We start from the raw sequence: 14,516 nt of genomic DNA, 5'->3' as shown, positions 1-14,516 counted from the left end.
GTAGGTGCACAAGAGAGTAAAGATGCCCCCAAGGAAAATGGCTCCCAATAGGAAAGGGACATGCATGCTCCTGTGCCCCCCACTCCTAGAGGCCAGTTGGGGAATTGGGGTGGGAAATTGGCTTCAACCAACTCCACCTTGTCTACAATCAGTCTCACTTTCTTCTCTGTAGATGGGGGGGGGGAACAGTTCTAACAGTTCTCATCTGTCTCCCCACTGGGAAAGTCACTTCCTCTCTGTGCCTCAGTTTCCTCTGATAGGAGAAGAAAATCGAAAATCAGTGGCTCTCTCCAAAGACAGCCAAATGGAGGAGGCACTTGGAGGCCTGCACTCAATGGATGCCTCTGACAGGAGACACTGGGGCACCTCTGAGGCTGGATCCTAAAGAACAAGTAGAAGTTTTCCAGATGACTGACAGGTCTGGGACTGAGGGCCAGCCCATCATCAGCCTGCAGGAGTCTCTGTACATCCGGAGGTCCTCAAGCCTGCACTCTGAACCTCCCACCGGGGCAGGAAACCTACTTGTGAATATCCCCTCCCTCCTCCACACCCGCCAGAAAAGGGGGTTAACGTTTTGGGTTCCGTGGCTGGAGGCCAACCAATACCCAGCTCCAAACTGGAAAATGATGGGCTAGGCCGGCCCGAGCCAGTCGTGCAGCTAGGAACTCGCCAGGCCACACACAGCCGGACGGAGCCTGCGCGTCCCAGCAGGAAAAGGGGGACAGAGGTGGGGTGAGGGGTGGAAGAACTCGGAGTAGGAGAACTTGTTATCTGAGGGAAAGACGCCAGCTGTGTGTGAGAAAGAGCGCGTGAGGAGGGGCGCTGAGGAAGTCGATTGGGCTTTGGTCTCCCTGCCCCACTCCTCTCATCTTGTTTTTGTTTTTTTTTTGGTCACAACCCAGGGTTACAGGCTGGTGCTGTGCGGCTGCCGACGGTCCCTCGCCTCACTTCCGAGGAGGCGAGGGGACTCAGACCCAGGCTGACCCCTGCCAGGAGCCCAGCCCCGCCGCTTCCCCTCCACGGTGCCCCTTTTCCCACGGCCGCCTGCCGGCTGCGGTCCTCCGGGCGGTCCGACTCCGGGGAGAGCCCAGAGAGACTGGTGACTCGCCCGCCATCACACAGCGCGATGGAGGCTCCGAGCGTTGGGTGGCGTATCGCCCTGGGGCTGATTCTCAGAATCACCGTTTCCTGGGACCCTCTCGGGAGATGGACAGGAGAAGAAAGGTCCAAAGAAGACCACCCTGTGGGTGCACAGCGAGCGATCCGGAGCCCCAGGAGGACTTGCAAATCGCTTGGGCTGTCTCTGACCCTGTTCAGAATCGCGTCCCCTCGCTCCCTTCCTCGGCCTGGTCAATTCACCCGTGCTTCCAAACTCATCTCTGGCAAACTGTGAGAACGGATTTAAAATGGGCGGTGGGAGGCCGGTTCCAAGGCAAATATACTAGAATCAGTAATTTTCTTAAACACCTGCCATAACCAGTTAAACGTTGTGATGGGTGACAAAATTCCGTTTGATATAGTTGCATAAAATACGGAAGGATACGCTTAAGAAACAGAACTAAAGGAAGAAAGTGACAACACCTACCAATGTACATTAAAGTCGTGAATAACTAAAGTCACGCTGTGTCCTAGATGGATATAACCCGTATTGTGAAGATGGATAACCTCCCTCAAATAAATTTCTAACAGTAGTTTAGTTCCAAATTGCCAAAGGGACTTCTTTTTTTTTTTTTTTTTTATTTTTTTTAATTACTCCCCTTTGGGAACTGCCTTTAAAATCTCTAGAGTATTTATTTTGAAAATAGCCATGAGAATTTTGAAAAAAAAAAAAAAGTATCACAAATAAGAAAGACTTGTTCTTCCAAATATTACAGAGAGACAACAATTCCACAGTGAGGGTGCTGCAAGAGTGAAGTGTTCTCTGGAAAAGAACAGAGTGCTGAAATCAACCTGAGGCCAGCTGACCTGAGCATTTAATCTATGGTGAAGGTGGTACTTTCTGTCACCAGGGAAAGTGTGGGCTGTTAAATAATGCTGGATTTGGGGGGGAAAAAATAAGATAGCAGGCTACTTCACAGCTTCCAGCAGAATTAATTTCATATGAATTAAAGATAAAAAATAAATAATTTAAAAAGTGCTAATAAAAAATATAAGTGAATGCTTTTAGAAGGTTGGATTTAGAACATCCTTTTTAAGTATGTTACTGTAAATTGAATCTATAAAGAAAAGTGGTCAGATTTGGTTACATATATTTTTTAAGTTCTGTAACACAGTAACAAAAGAGTATAACAAAGTCAAAAGAAAGAACAAAAGTATGGGAAAATACTTATAGCATATATTGCAGATTAAAGACAGTAACTATCTTTATCATACAAACAATTACTATAAATTAAGGAAAGGAGAAGCTCTATGATGTAAAAAATAAATAAGCAAAGGATTGTTGCTGCTGTTATGCGCGGTGGAGTCCGACCAACTCATAGCGACCCCTCCTTGGGTTTCCGAGGCAGTATCACTACGGAAGTAGATTGCCGCATCTTTTTTCTGAGGAGTGGCTGGTAAGTTTGAACCGCCAGCCTTCTGGTTAGCAGTCAAGTGCCTTAGGCACTACACCATCAGAGCTCCTAAGCAAAGAATACACACAGATAATCACACACATACACAAACCCACAAATGACCAAGACATATGAAATGCTGTATTTTCCTGCTTGAATTGGCAAAGATTTTTAAAAAAATCAGTAAGATACACTGCTGTTGAGTATGTTCATTGATACAACCTTCCTAAGGACTATTAGACAAGTAGCTTTAAAAAAAAGCCTCTGATCAAGCAAATTTATATCTAGGAATTTGTCATAAGAAATAATTAGACAAATTAACAAAGGATGTTCATTATAGCAAAGTTTATTATAGCTAAAATTGGAGATTTTAAAAATCTATTGCTAGGGAATTGGCTAAATAAATTAGGGTGCATCCAAACAATGCAATATTAAGCATCATTTAAAAGATTGCATAGATACATATTAATATAAAAAATGTCCATCATATTTGTAAAAAAAAGGAAGCAACCAAAAGTATATTTTTGTAAATGAATGTACACAGACAAGTTTACAAGTATGTATCCCATATATACTTTGCTGTATTGTGTTTTATAACAAAAGATACTACTTTTTTAGAACACATGACAATATTTCTATTTGGGAAATCCAACGTCTCATTCAGGGTTCTCCGCCTTCCCCTCGACCCCGAGTTCAGTGACTGCCACCGCAGCCCTGTTCTGTGAAGTTACTGTTGTGCCCATTTGGCCAACCGACTTTGAACGAGCCCTTCACGGTGGATTCATCTCTGATCCCCAGGCCTCAGGGCCTGACACTACTAGGTGCTCAACAAACCCAGTTGCGGTGCAGGAATGAAAACTCTCGAGCCTCCGTGTTTCCGTGAATGCGCGAGAATCGATGGAAATCGAACTGAACCAAAGCCTCTCGGTCTGAGCCTACCCTCCCAGAACAGGAAGGAATTAAAAAAAAAAAAAAAAAACCCTGACAGTTGGAATCTGATGGGGTCCTATCTTCACTGCAACTCAGCAGCTTTGTGGCAAGTTATGTCGCCTCCCTGAACTTGGCCGTCTCATCTATGAAACATGGGACGTCACATCTCCCCTAAGGACTGCGTGCTAAGAGCGACAGCACACACCAGGCGCTTAGCAGAGCGGCAGTACACAGTAGGCACTCAATAAGTGGAAGTAAAGACTTGGGCGCTGAGCAACACGCCCGCGCGTTTGTGGCAGGCTTAGCGCACCCAACCAGAAGATTACGGAGGCGCGGGGACTGGATCCAAAGGAGGACGGCGGCGGCTGGAGCTCCGCGCTGGGGGCTTGGGCCCCGCTCTCAGCTCGGGCACCCCCCCTCGCCTGCCTTCGGCTGGCTCCCTTGGCTGGGCTCGGGTGAGGGGTAGGGAACCTGGGAAGACGCTAAGCCCCGGCGGGTCCTGGCCAGGCGGGTGCTGAAGGAAGCCTCCGCCAGACACTCCTCCGGCGCCTAGCGGGAACCCGCTCCCGGACCGGTGAGAACGCCGGCGTCGGGTGGGGTGGGCGCCAGGTACTCTTGGGTTGACACCTACTAGGCATGATATGAGGGAGCTCTGGTAGCATAGTGCCTAAGGCACTTACTTGACTGCTCACCAGAAGGCTGGCGGTTCAAACCCACCAGCCACTCCTCGAAAGGAAGGTTGGGCAATCCTACTTCCGTAGTGATACTGCCTCGGAAACCCAAGGAGGGGTCGCTATGAGTCGAGCCGACTCGACGGCAAACAACAACAACAACAACAAAGGCATGATATGTGGGACAAGTCCCTTCTCTGAGTCTCAGTTTTCTCACCTGTAAAGTGGGATAATAGAATCTGCCTCACAGAGGATTGTGCGACTTAAGCACCGCCGAGAGTCCCGATAGATTGTTCCTGGCTCAAGGTGTAAGGGGGGACCCTGTCCTTGACCCTGACCTAGCCTGGATCCATGACTTTGACCACGCAAAAGGGCCACTTTAGCGGGGCTGGGGGCGGGGCAGCAAACCAAACTGCGCTTCTCCTCTGCCCCCCCGGGGTGTGGGCGGCTGAAGGTCTTAATTAGCGTGGCTCATGCGTCAATCTGGAAGAAAACGTCGTTGTGTGCCCGTGTATGTGTGTGTGGGAGTTGTGTACACTCGTGTGTGTGTGTCCACGCGCGTGTTCGTACGTACAGGAGCCTCTTTGGATAGAGGGAAACCGCATGTATGGGGCAACCGGCGTAGACTCCTTCGCCCAAGAGCGCCTACCCTCATCGGTCTGCGGCGGGTTCCCGGGTGAAGAGTTTCCGCCAAACTAACGGAATCCAGCGCGGCCGGGGGAGGGAAGAGGGTGGGAGGGGGAGATTCTGTCCCGCAGCCACCGGTTTGGGGATAATTACTTTTAATGTCAGAAAGATTTAGTTTAATATCATCTCTATTAGGCTGCAGGGAGGGTAATTAAACGGGACGCGCCGCAGCCGGCAAACAGATGGCGTCTGCTTGCTCTGAGGCCGCCTGCAAACAGCGCAAAAGTCAACGCCTCGCGGGTCCCCCACCAGCGCCCCCGGACCTGCTCCTACTGAGCGCAACGAATCCTCGCCTTCGGCCCCTGTCCCCTTGTCGCAACTCCAGCTCCCTCCGTGCTCTCGGCCTCCAACCCCAGCCTCACTCGGGGTCTCCATAGAGTCGTCCCTTCGGATCCCACCTCGGCCTGGGCGGGGGCGTGGAGGACTGGACCGATCGGGTACATGGGTGGGGGTGGATTTACAGGGCTGGGCGCGTTCACCCCCATCTCTCATCCTGTCACAGCAGAGACCTCAGCAAATTATCCTGAAGTAAGAGGAAATGCGTGAATGTGTACCTGTGTGAGTGTGTAAGGACCAGCCCTCTGCCTTCAGCCTCCTCACTTGTCCTAGAGGCCTGTGACCTTCTTTGCTCCAAGTTGCGCCGCCTGCAGGGTCCTGGGTAGGGGAAGTACTGGGGCTTCGCTGAGGAGTTCAGAGTACACAGACTGAGGATGGGCTCATGTCTGAGTGTGCACTCACCGAAATGGGCATCTGTGGGCATCTGGGTGTGAAGTCACATTTCAAGTGGTTGTCCCAGGATGAGGACATGCTTATGAGAGCGCTGTGAGGTCAATCTAACTTTTTGGAGGGGTCCGCTTGGGTGGGAGCAAAGTGTAAGGGGTGAGTGCATGCCCCGTGGGGGTCATTGCATGTGGTGTGAGAGTGTGTCCAAGCCTTTTCCAGAGTGGAGTTACAAGGTGTGTGTCCAGGTATGAATGAAGTCACACTCAGGTGTGGGGGAGAGGGTTGTCCCCCCACCCTGAGCATATTCTCGCAAGGGCTGGTAGAAGGGCCAGGCGTCCCCTGTCTTGTCTTCTACCCTCCTTACCGCAGTCCAAATAGAATCTATCCCCGGAATGGCCCAGGAAGTCCCAGGATTCCTGTCCGGTCAGGGGTGACTACCGTGACCTTGGCCAAGACAGGTACTCAGCCCCCTTCATAACACATTCATGCACAAGAGCGTCCCAACCTCCAGGTGGGCGGCGGTGGAATAAAAGTTGTGGGTCCCAGCTCTGTGGGATGAAAGGAAAGAGGACCTGGGGAAGAAAGGCACCTGCACTGGGGGTAGGCAGATGCCTTCTGTTTGGGCCAGATTCCAGAATGTGTCCCCACTCTTCCCCCCAAGAAAAGGAGGCTCCTTACATGCCAGTGGGAGAACTCTGGGTACCTGAGTCCTAGTGGCTGCACGTTTGGTTCCCACGGGTTCAGCGGGAGGGGGTAGGGGAACCTCAAGTGAGCCTTGCCCCAAGCCAGAAGAGAAGTGCCTGGGCCACAGCCCCGCAAAAGTTTGGCGGATTTGTAAAGTTTATTTCGTTTTGGTTTTAAAATAATGTCAGAAAATTCTGTCCAACGGAGCTCTGGGAGGAGGCACTTGGAGTTCCCGCGCCAGTTCCAGCCACTGATGGCGCCCCTCTCGCTTCAGGGTTCACTTATTTTGTAGATTTCTTTGGCCTTGTCATCTCAAGGTGTTGGAGGGGTGGTGTCTGAGTCCCGCGCTCCTGGAGGACATATATGCACCAACGAACTCCTTTACCCTCGCTCGACGCAGGAAACCCTTGGGGAGCTGACCCCAAACACGTTCTTGAGGTCCAGCGAGCAGAATTTGCTGAGAGCCGGGTTTCTATCGCTATCACAGATTCTAACACAGTCGGAGAGCAGTAGTGCTTCAGGCCTGGTCAACTTTCTGTAAGCTCCTAGCCAGGCTCTTAGGGGCGACCCCTTCCTCATCTCCTGGAGATGGCTCTTTCCAGAGGCGCCTGCCGTGCATCTTCCGGGAGGATTAGGTTCCGCGATCTCTGGTGGGGCTCCGCGGATCTTGCTTCCCTCCTCCAATCCCTGGCCCAGGGCATCAAAGTCGATTGGGGTGGCACCGCGGGGCCCCGCAGCATTAGCAGAGGCCTCAGCGCTGCAAGCCCAGCACATCCGCGCCCGGGATGACGAGGGCCAGACCCCTTTGGCCCTAGAGGGTCGGAAGAGCAACGCGGAAACACAGGACTAGAAGAGGAAGGAAAATGATAGGAAAGCTAATTTTTCTCATTAATTTAACGAATTTTCCTTACTCCGAAGGAAAGAAAAAAAATAAAGAACAAAAATGAGAAGGCGAGAACAAGAGAACGAAGGAAAGACATAAATAAAATGAGAGAGACAGAAACCCGGGGCGACCCCGCCCCAGGACCGCAGCATTAATTCCAGATGTTGTCATTTAAAAGGGAAACAAAATGCGAAACCTGTTACCTCCTCTGCAGACCAAGCTGTTCCGCAGGGCTGTGACGTCAGGACCCGGAGAATAAGGCAATGTCAAAACTGCTCCTAAGGGCCCGCTGCGACCTCGCGTCCCGCACAAAATGATGAATAAATAGATGCGCGTCCTGTGTCCAAGAGGGTCTGGGGAGACAGAGAGGCTAGTTTTTACTTTCGTTTTTTTTCTTTTTACGCTATACATTAATTTAAAACAACTACCAAAAGAATCCCACCACCACGAAAAAAATTGAGTTGCTGAAGAAGTAATGACTGAATAGAGCAAGAGGAGGCAGAGGGAAGGGGGAAGGGGTACAAGGAGCGAGGCGGGCGCCGCCAGGAAGCACAATTCCCTTTCCTCTTCCCTGAGCTCACCTTTCAAAACGAAATCCTCAAAAATCACACCCTCTGTGATGCCTATCGTATTAAGACTTCTAAAATAAAGGAACTGAGCTTTAAAGGCAGTAGCGAAAAACCTACAACCACCCCAAACACGTCGGACTAGGGAGCATGCCACAACAGCCAGGAGGAGGCAAGAAATATCTTCTTGGCATTTATGCCATTAACACCCTCCCCTACCCACCCTTGCGCCCCCGTCTTACCCCCACCCCAACCGCGGTAATTGAATTGTCACCTGCCCCCATTCCGCCCCTGGCCGCCAGAGCCACTTGGGAAGCTCGGCCTAGCCAAGCGCCCGGGGCCAGTGAGAGCGGCGCAGCGGAGCCCGCGCCCCAGAAGCCGAGGGGTTACACACGTCTACGTAGAGAGGCGCACCGGACACGGTAATTAGGCGCAATTCACACGCTCTCGGGCGCACGGAAACTACTTGTCACGATATTTTCTGCGCTCCTCCTCGCCCACTTTTTTTCCACTCCTTCCCTGGTGCGCCCCCGCCCATCCCCGAGGTACACAGTGAAGCTTTTGGAGTTTCGAAGCTTTCGGACACTGTAGAATGCGGGGCTCCCCGGGCGCGGGCCGGCCAATCAGAGCGCCGTCTGCCTCCCCTGGCCAATGGCAGGCGCCACATTGTTGTCCAATTCTGTCTAATGGAGCCCTAAGGAGCAACAATAGAGCGGGCGAGCGGCTCATTGAGAGTCTGGCAGCGCCGGGCAACTGGGCCCCGGCTGCGCGCGGCGTCCGGCGCGCACCGCAAGGGGACTCGGAGCAGAAAGGGCCGAGTCGCAGGTTCCAGCACGCCAGCCCCTAATCGGACCCCCAGCTTCGATTTTCTAAGAGGAGGCTTAACTGCGCTGCGTTTTGAGGGGGTCCGGAAGTTAGGACATGGTGACCGGAGGAGGGTGACGTGGTCAGATAAGGGGCCTGTGGCGAGGTGGGGAAGCCAAGAGCGCCAGCGTCGCGAGTGGAGCTGGAAGGCGACCGCAGCGCCAGCGGAGAAGGAAGATCCCGGAGCCCGAGGCAGGTAATTGAGGACCAGAGGGAGAGCAGGGAAGCCAGTTGGGTTTGAGGCCCCTGATGGGAAGGCCCTGGCCACTCGGGCCTTAGGGGCCGAGGAGGAGTAGAAAGCGCGCTTAGGACAACCTTCCGAAATTCTCGGACGTAGGCACCAGAATTGGGTCCAGGGCTCGGGCGCAGACTGGGAGATCCGTAGGAGGCCAGGGCGGAAGCTGGGAGTTGGGCCTGCTTGAGCCTCTGGGGCTGCGGCGCGGGTGGGAACTCGGCGTCCACGCCTGGCCAGTTCCGGAGGGGACTCCCCTGCCTCGGTGCGGCCTGCTGGGTCATCCAAATCCCAGGAACCCAACTATTAAACCAGAACGCGGAAACCTGCCCTGGAACGGGGTCCCGCGGGGCTCCAGAATGGGGAGGGCGTGTCAGACAACGCTATCCTTAAACCGGGAGTGGGGGAGGGGTGAAAGAAAAGGATGGAGACTCACCTGGTCTCTCCCTCCTGCAGTGCCTAACTTCGCAGAGTACTTTCTCCCGGACTATTGCTCCAGACCCCAAAATTAAAAATTGTGACACGGGTTTTACTCCATTCCCACTCCCACTCCCACTCCCTGCCCGCGAGTTTTTTCCCCTCATTCACCACCTTGCGTGGATACTGGGTCCCGCACCCAAATCAGCTGTTCTTCGCCGTTTCCCTTGCCCTTCAAACTAGTATTTGGCTCTGGGTTTGGCTATCCAAAGAAAGTTTCTTCAGCTGTCTTTTCTCTTTAATCCTCTTTCTCTCAGGCCTTCTAAACTCAGCTCCGTACCTATTTCTCTCCTCCTCTATGGAAGACCGCCCCACGAAACTTTTAGCCTCCATATTTCTACCAGTCCCTGAGCCACCCAGTCTAACTTTGTCCCTGAGGTTGTGTTTTTTTTTTTTTTTTTTTTGCCTCGCCCTCACTCTGTTTCCTAAAGCTGTCCTTGCTGTTCCTGGTTTTCCCGCTTCCACCCACAAATCACTCCCCTCAAAAATAAAACCAAAAACTCCACCAAAACAACCTAGGACCAACCAGCTGAACTCTGTGCTTCCATTCCTCACTCCTTCTCTTCACCCTTCAGCCAAACTGAACGTTCTACTTTGGGTATTCCTGTTTTATTCTTGGTTATTAATCTAACTATTGGGGCAAAATTTTCTAATACAAGTCCCACCAAACATACATTTCTTTCTACCCCTTTCATCCCAATTAAACCAAACTTTTGGGGATAGCATTGTCTTTTTCAAATTCTCACTACAGCCATCTGAACCAGTGGCTTTCAAACTTTACACATTCCCTATCCCCCACCCCCACTCCTCCACACACAGCGGAACCACAATTTCAGATTCTTACTCCCAGCGAGTAAATCAGATTTAAGAAGAATGGTTCTGGGCGGAGGGAGGAGGGGGCAGAGGTTGGCCTTACCAGGGGCTCTCAAGATACCTTCTTCCAGCTATTTGGCAACTGAGAACCAAATTTCTGCGACCGAAATTTCCCTCTCAAAACTCGCATTCCACGAGCCTAACGCACTGAGCGCTCCTCACTACTGGTCTCTCCCCCTTTCCAACCATCTTTCTCGCCAGGTCCAGTCATGGAGCTGCGCTCGGAGCTGCCCAGCGTGCCCGGCGCGGCGACAGCAGCGGCGACAGCAACAGGGCCGCCCGTGGCGTCGGTGGCGTCGGTGGCTGCTGCTGCGGCGGCGGCCGCGTCGCTGCCGGTGAGCGTAGCCGGAGGCTTACTGCGGGCTCCACCGCTGCTGCTGCGGGCTGCGGAGAAGTACCCGAGGACCCCCAAGTGCGCGCGCTGCCGCAATCACGGCGTGGTGTCGGCGCTCAAGGGCCACAAGCGCTACTGCCGCTGGAAAGATTGCTTGTGCGCCAAATGCACACTCATCGCCGAGCGCCAGCGCGTCATGGCGGCGCAGGTGGCGCTGCGCAGGCAGCAGGCACAGGAGGAGAACGAGGCGCGGGAGCTGCAGCTGCTCTACGGCACTGCCGAGGGCCTGGCACTGGCCGCCGCCAACGGTATCATCCCGCCGCGGCCAGCCTACGAGGTCTTTGGCTCAGTGTGCGCGGCAGACAGCGGGGGTTCTGGAGCGGGCGCCCCCGTGGGGGCCGGAGGCGGCGCAGCGGGCGCTGGGGGCGCAGGTGAGCGGCGCGGCCAGGCAGGGGCTTCTGCAGAGGAAGAGAAGGGGCCTGGGGACGCACTACTCGGGTCAGTAAGAGTAGAATCCCCTTCTCTAAACGCTCTGACTGCCTGAGTTCGCGGCACACCCAGCTCCTAATAATCAGCGTAAACACAAATTCTTCTTTCTTCGGTTTCTGAAGCAAGGGTATTTTACTCCTATCTCCACCGCGGCCCTGTACGTAGACGTTTCAATCTCACTCTCCTCTTCACAAACTCAGTCCCTGCTTCCTCACTCAATACGCTTCGATTTCTCCCCAGGGCGGAGAAGCGTCTTTTTCTTGGCTCTGTGCTCCTCCTCACTCCTCTTTTTCTCTTCCCTCCTTCCCAATTTTCTTCATCAATCCGACCTACTCCCCCTCCTCTCCCTCCCTCCGCCCTGCCTCGCTTTCCCTAGGTACTGAAGTCGCCCCCCACCCCCAGTGATTCTTTTTCTCTAGATGCAAAAGTCCCCTGGAAAACCATGTGCTGCGCCCTCTTTTTTTTTTTTTTTTTTTTTCCTTCTCTCCTCATTCGTCCCAGCTTTCTCAGAGTATTGGCTCTCTTGCCTCCCTTGATCCCTTTTTCTCTTCTCTCCCTTCGTCCTACTTGGCCCTGCTCTCACGACTTTTTCTACGGAGGGCGGGAATTAGGCAGGGGAAATTGGGCGGGGGTGGGGTGGGGTGCTTAGTTCTCAGCTTGACAGGGAAGAACTTCTTGGATCCAGTTTTAGGAAAGGTGAATTAGAAACAAGTGTTCTGTTCCTGTTTGTGGGGCGGCTTGGCGCCTTCTAGGTGTCCTAGACACCTCCTCTTACTGGTTATTCTGGCCAAGGCCAGAGGGCCAGGGCAGGATTGACTCATGGAACCTCAGAGGAGGAGTTGTGTCTTCTCAGCATGCAGAATAGGTGAAAGTTGTGTTGTCTTCAGCTTGAATCTTGGGCTGGGCCACTCCTCCAGGGCAGAATTGAGAAGGGAGCGCTGGGGGCTAAGGGTGAAAGTGTTGGGGCACGGAGATGGGAAGAGGGAACCTAGAGGGAGACTTCACAGACACAGGCAATTGGCGTTCTGGGTAGAGAAAGTTCTGGGTAGAACCATGAGGGGCGGGGGAAGAGAGACAGGGCTGCAGGGACACCGCGAGGAGGAATGCTGGAACAAAAAGGAAGAGGGCACAAGAGCCCAGTGAGTGAAGGTTATGGGGCCCATAGAAGAGGAAACTGGAATTCAAGGGCTGGGGTGCTGTCGCCTCCAGCTAACCTCCCCATACCCCTTTTTCTCTCCTAGAGGCCAAGTTGCAGAAGTTTGACCTGTTCCCCAAGACTTTACTACAGGCAGGCCGCCCAGGCAGCCCGCAGCCGCCGCTGGGGAAGCCACTGTCCCCGGACGGAGCGGACTCGGGTCCTGGGACATCATCCCCCGAGGTGCGGCCTGGCTCAGGGTCGGAGAATGGCGACGGCGAGTCATTTTCGGGGTCGCCTCTGGCCCGGGCCTCTAAAGAGGCAGGTGGCAGCTGTCCCAGCAGCGCTGGCCCCAGCGGCGGCGGCGAGGAGGACAGCCCCGGCTCCGCAAGCCCTCTTGGCTCCGAATCCGGCTCAGAGGCCGACAAGGAGGAGGCTGAGGCCGGACCAGCGCCGGGGCTGGGCGGAGGCCCGAGTCCACGGCAGCGGACGCCGCTGGACATCTTGACGCGCGTCTTCCCCGGCCACCGGCGCGGCGTCCTGGAGCTGGTATTGCAGGGCTGCGGCGGCGACGTGGTCCAGGCCATCGAGCAGGTGCTGAACCATCACCGCGGGGGGCTCGCGGCCGGCCTGGGCCCAGCGGTGGCCCCCGATAAGGGTGCCGTGGGTGCAGCAGCGGCCATAGACGACGCATGGCCGGGTCGCGTCGACGCTGCCGCCGCCGCCGGGGCTCCCGGGCTGCCTGCGTCGCTGCAGGCCGGCCCCGCCGGCCCCCAGCACCACAGACCGTTACTGGCTGGAGCCATGGCTCCTGGGGCGTTGGGCTCGCTGAGCAGCCGCTCGGCCTTCTCGCCGCTGCAGCCCAACGCCAGCCACTTCGGCGCCGACGCGGGAGCCTACCCGCTGGGCGCGCCGCTCGGCCTCAGCCCGCTGCGCCTGGCCTACTCGGCGGCGGCGGCGCACAGCCGCGGCCTGGCCTTCATGGCTCCCTACTCCACCGCAGGCCTGGTGCCCACGCTGGGCTTCCGCCCGCCCATGGACTACGCCTTCAGCGATCTCATGCGCGACCGCTCGGCCGCCGCCGCCGCGGTGCACAAGGAGCCCACCTACGGTGGCGGCCTGTACGGGCCGATGGTCAACGGCGCCCCAGAGAAGCAGTAGAGCAAGAGACAGGGCAGCCCGGCAGCCCCAGACAGGCTCCTCAGTCTTGTCCCCGAGGGCCGCCGGCCCCTCTCGGCCAGCCGAGTGCGCTATTAGCGCACTGGCTGGGATCCTCCGCTCCCAGGTGGTTTTCGGTTTTGATTTGGAGGGTGGGTGGAGAGGGACGAACAAAAGGGAGCAACTACAGGTGCAGATGTTCTCGGGAGGGGTGCACGGCCCGGATCCTTATGCCCCCACTCCCGGTCACAGTGGGGAGCCCCCTCCTTAAGGTTCCCCAGCTCCTCAAAAGGCGGGACATTCGCAGAAATTCCGAGGCCGCCGCCTCTTCTCCTTTAGCTGTGCTCAGCCGACTCGCCTGCTCCCTCATTTGGATGGCAGGATAGTCTGAGAGTCGGTCTTCTGTGTCTCCCTCCCGTTTTTTTTTTTTTTTTTAATTTTAAATATTTGCTCTAACAAATATAAATGTAGGATGTATAAATCTCTTGGCACTAAGTCGAGTCTTGGGAACACATATATATCGATATCAATTGTAAAAAAAAAAAAAAAAGGAAACAAGTTCTAAGGTGCACTTTCCTCGTTGCGGTATTTGTCGCTTTGTTGCTTATGCCGATAAGCATGGGTTTCCTTGGTGCAGTGTGAGTTTTTATATATGTATAAATCTATATATAATCTATACATATATATATATACAAGCCAGTGTATAATGTTATAAAATGGAATTCTAAGTTATTAATTGTAATCTGTAGGTGACCTCGGTATTAACGTGAAAAAAATTCAAAAAACACGCAAAAAAAAAAAAGACAAAATGGAAAAAAATTAGACTATGAGCGCATTGTACTTATCAGGTTTTATAGATTGAATATATTGTAAACTTGGGCCGAATCCTGCCCCCTAGCCCTGCCCCTCTTGCCTGCGGCCTGTCTCGCCCTCAGGAGCCGTGGAGGTGTGCGCTGAAGCCGGGACAGAGCGACTTGTGACTGAGCAGACCCGCCCGCGCGCGGGCCGGTCCCCGCCTCCCGGGACTCGCCCAGCGCCCCAGCTGAGGGGCTGCGAACGGCTCACTTTGTGCTTTCCTTCGCATAGACAGGAGCTAGAAATAAATGTTATTTTCTAAGAAAACAACGCCGACTCTGGCCCCGCTCCTCGGGCGGATGACAAGGGCTTGACTTCCCACGGGGCCGCGGTGCAGGAAAGGCTTGACGGAGGTCCCGCCGGTGCTTGGACTCTCGGAGGAGACGAGGGTAGAGAGCACTTT

General features: G+C 54.3%; 1 protein-coding gene across 1 annotated transcript; it reads left to right on the top strand.

The window, feature by feature from the left end:
- Positions 1-10,351: 10,351 nt before the first annotated feature.
- Positions 10,352-13,261, top strand: DMRTA2 (DMRT like family A2). Its single transcript, XM_007945876.2, has 2 exons — positions 10,352-10,907; positions 12,207-13,261. The coding sequence occupies exons 1-2, from the start codon at positions 10,352-10,354 to the stop codon at positions 13,259-13,261; spliced, it is 1,611 nt and encodes a 536-aa protein (XP_007944067.1).
- The last annotated feature ends 1,255 nt before the right edge of the window (positions 13,262-14,516 follow it).

The sequence above is a fragment of the Orycteropus afer genome, unplaced genomic scaffold, assembly GCF_000298275.1.
Source record: "Orycteropus afer afer isolate SDZICR_OR568_19922 unplaced genomic scaffold, OryAfe1.0 scaffold00145, whole genome shotgun sequence".
In the NCBI taxonomy this organism is placed as follows: Eukaryota; Metazoa; Chordata; class Mammalia; order Tubulidentata; family Orycteropodidae; genus Orycteropus; species Orycteropus afer.
Note: the sequence above shows the minus strand (reverse complement) of the source record. Positions and strands in the feature narration are given on the sequence as shown.

What these genes read in the sequence shown, in the direction of transcription:
- DMRTA2 (XM_007945876.2), top strand. Translation starts at nt 10,352, where the DNA reads ATGGAGCTGCGCTCGGAGCTGCCCAGCGTGCCCGGCGCGGCGACAGCA. An exon ending in AGCGGGCGCTGGGGGCGCAG is followed by an intron (nt 10,908 to 12,206) that starts GTGAGCGGCGCG and finishes TTTCTCTCCTAG; the next exon opens with AGGCCAAGTTGCAGAAGTTT.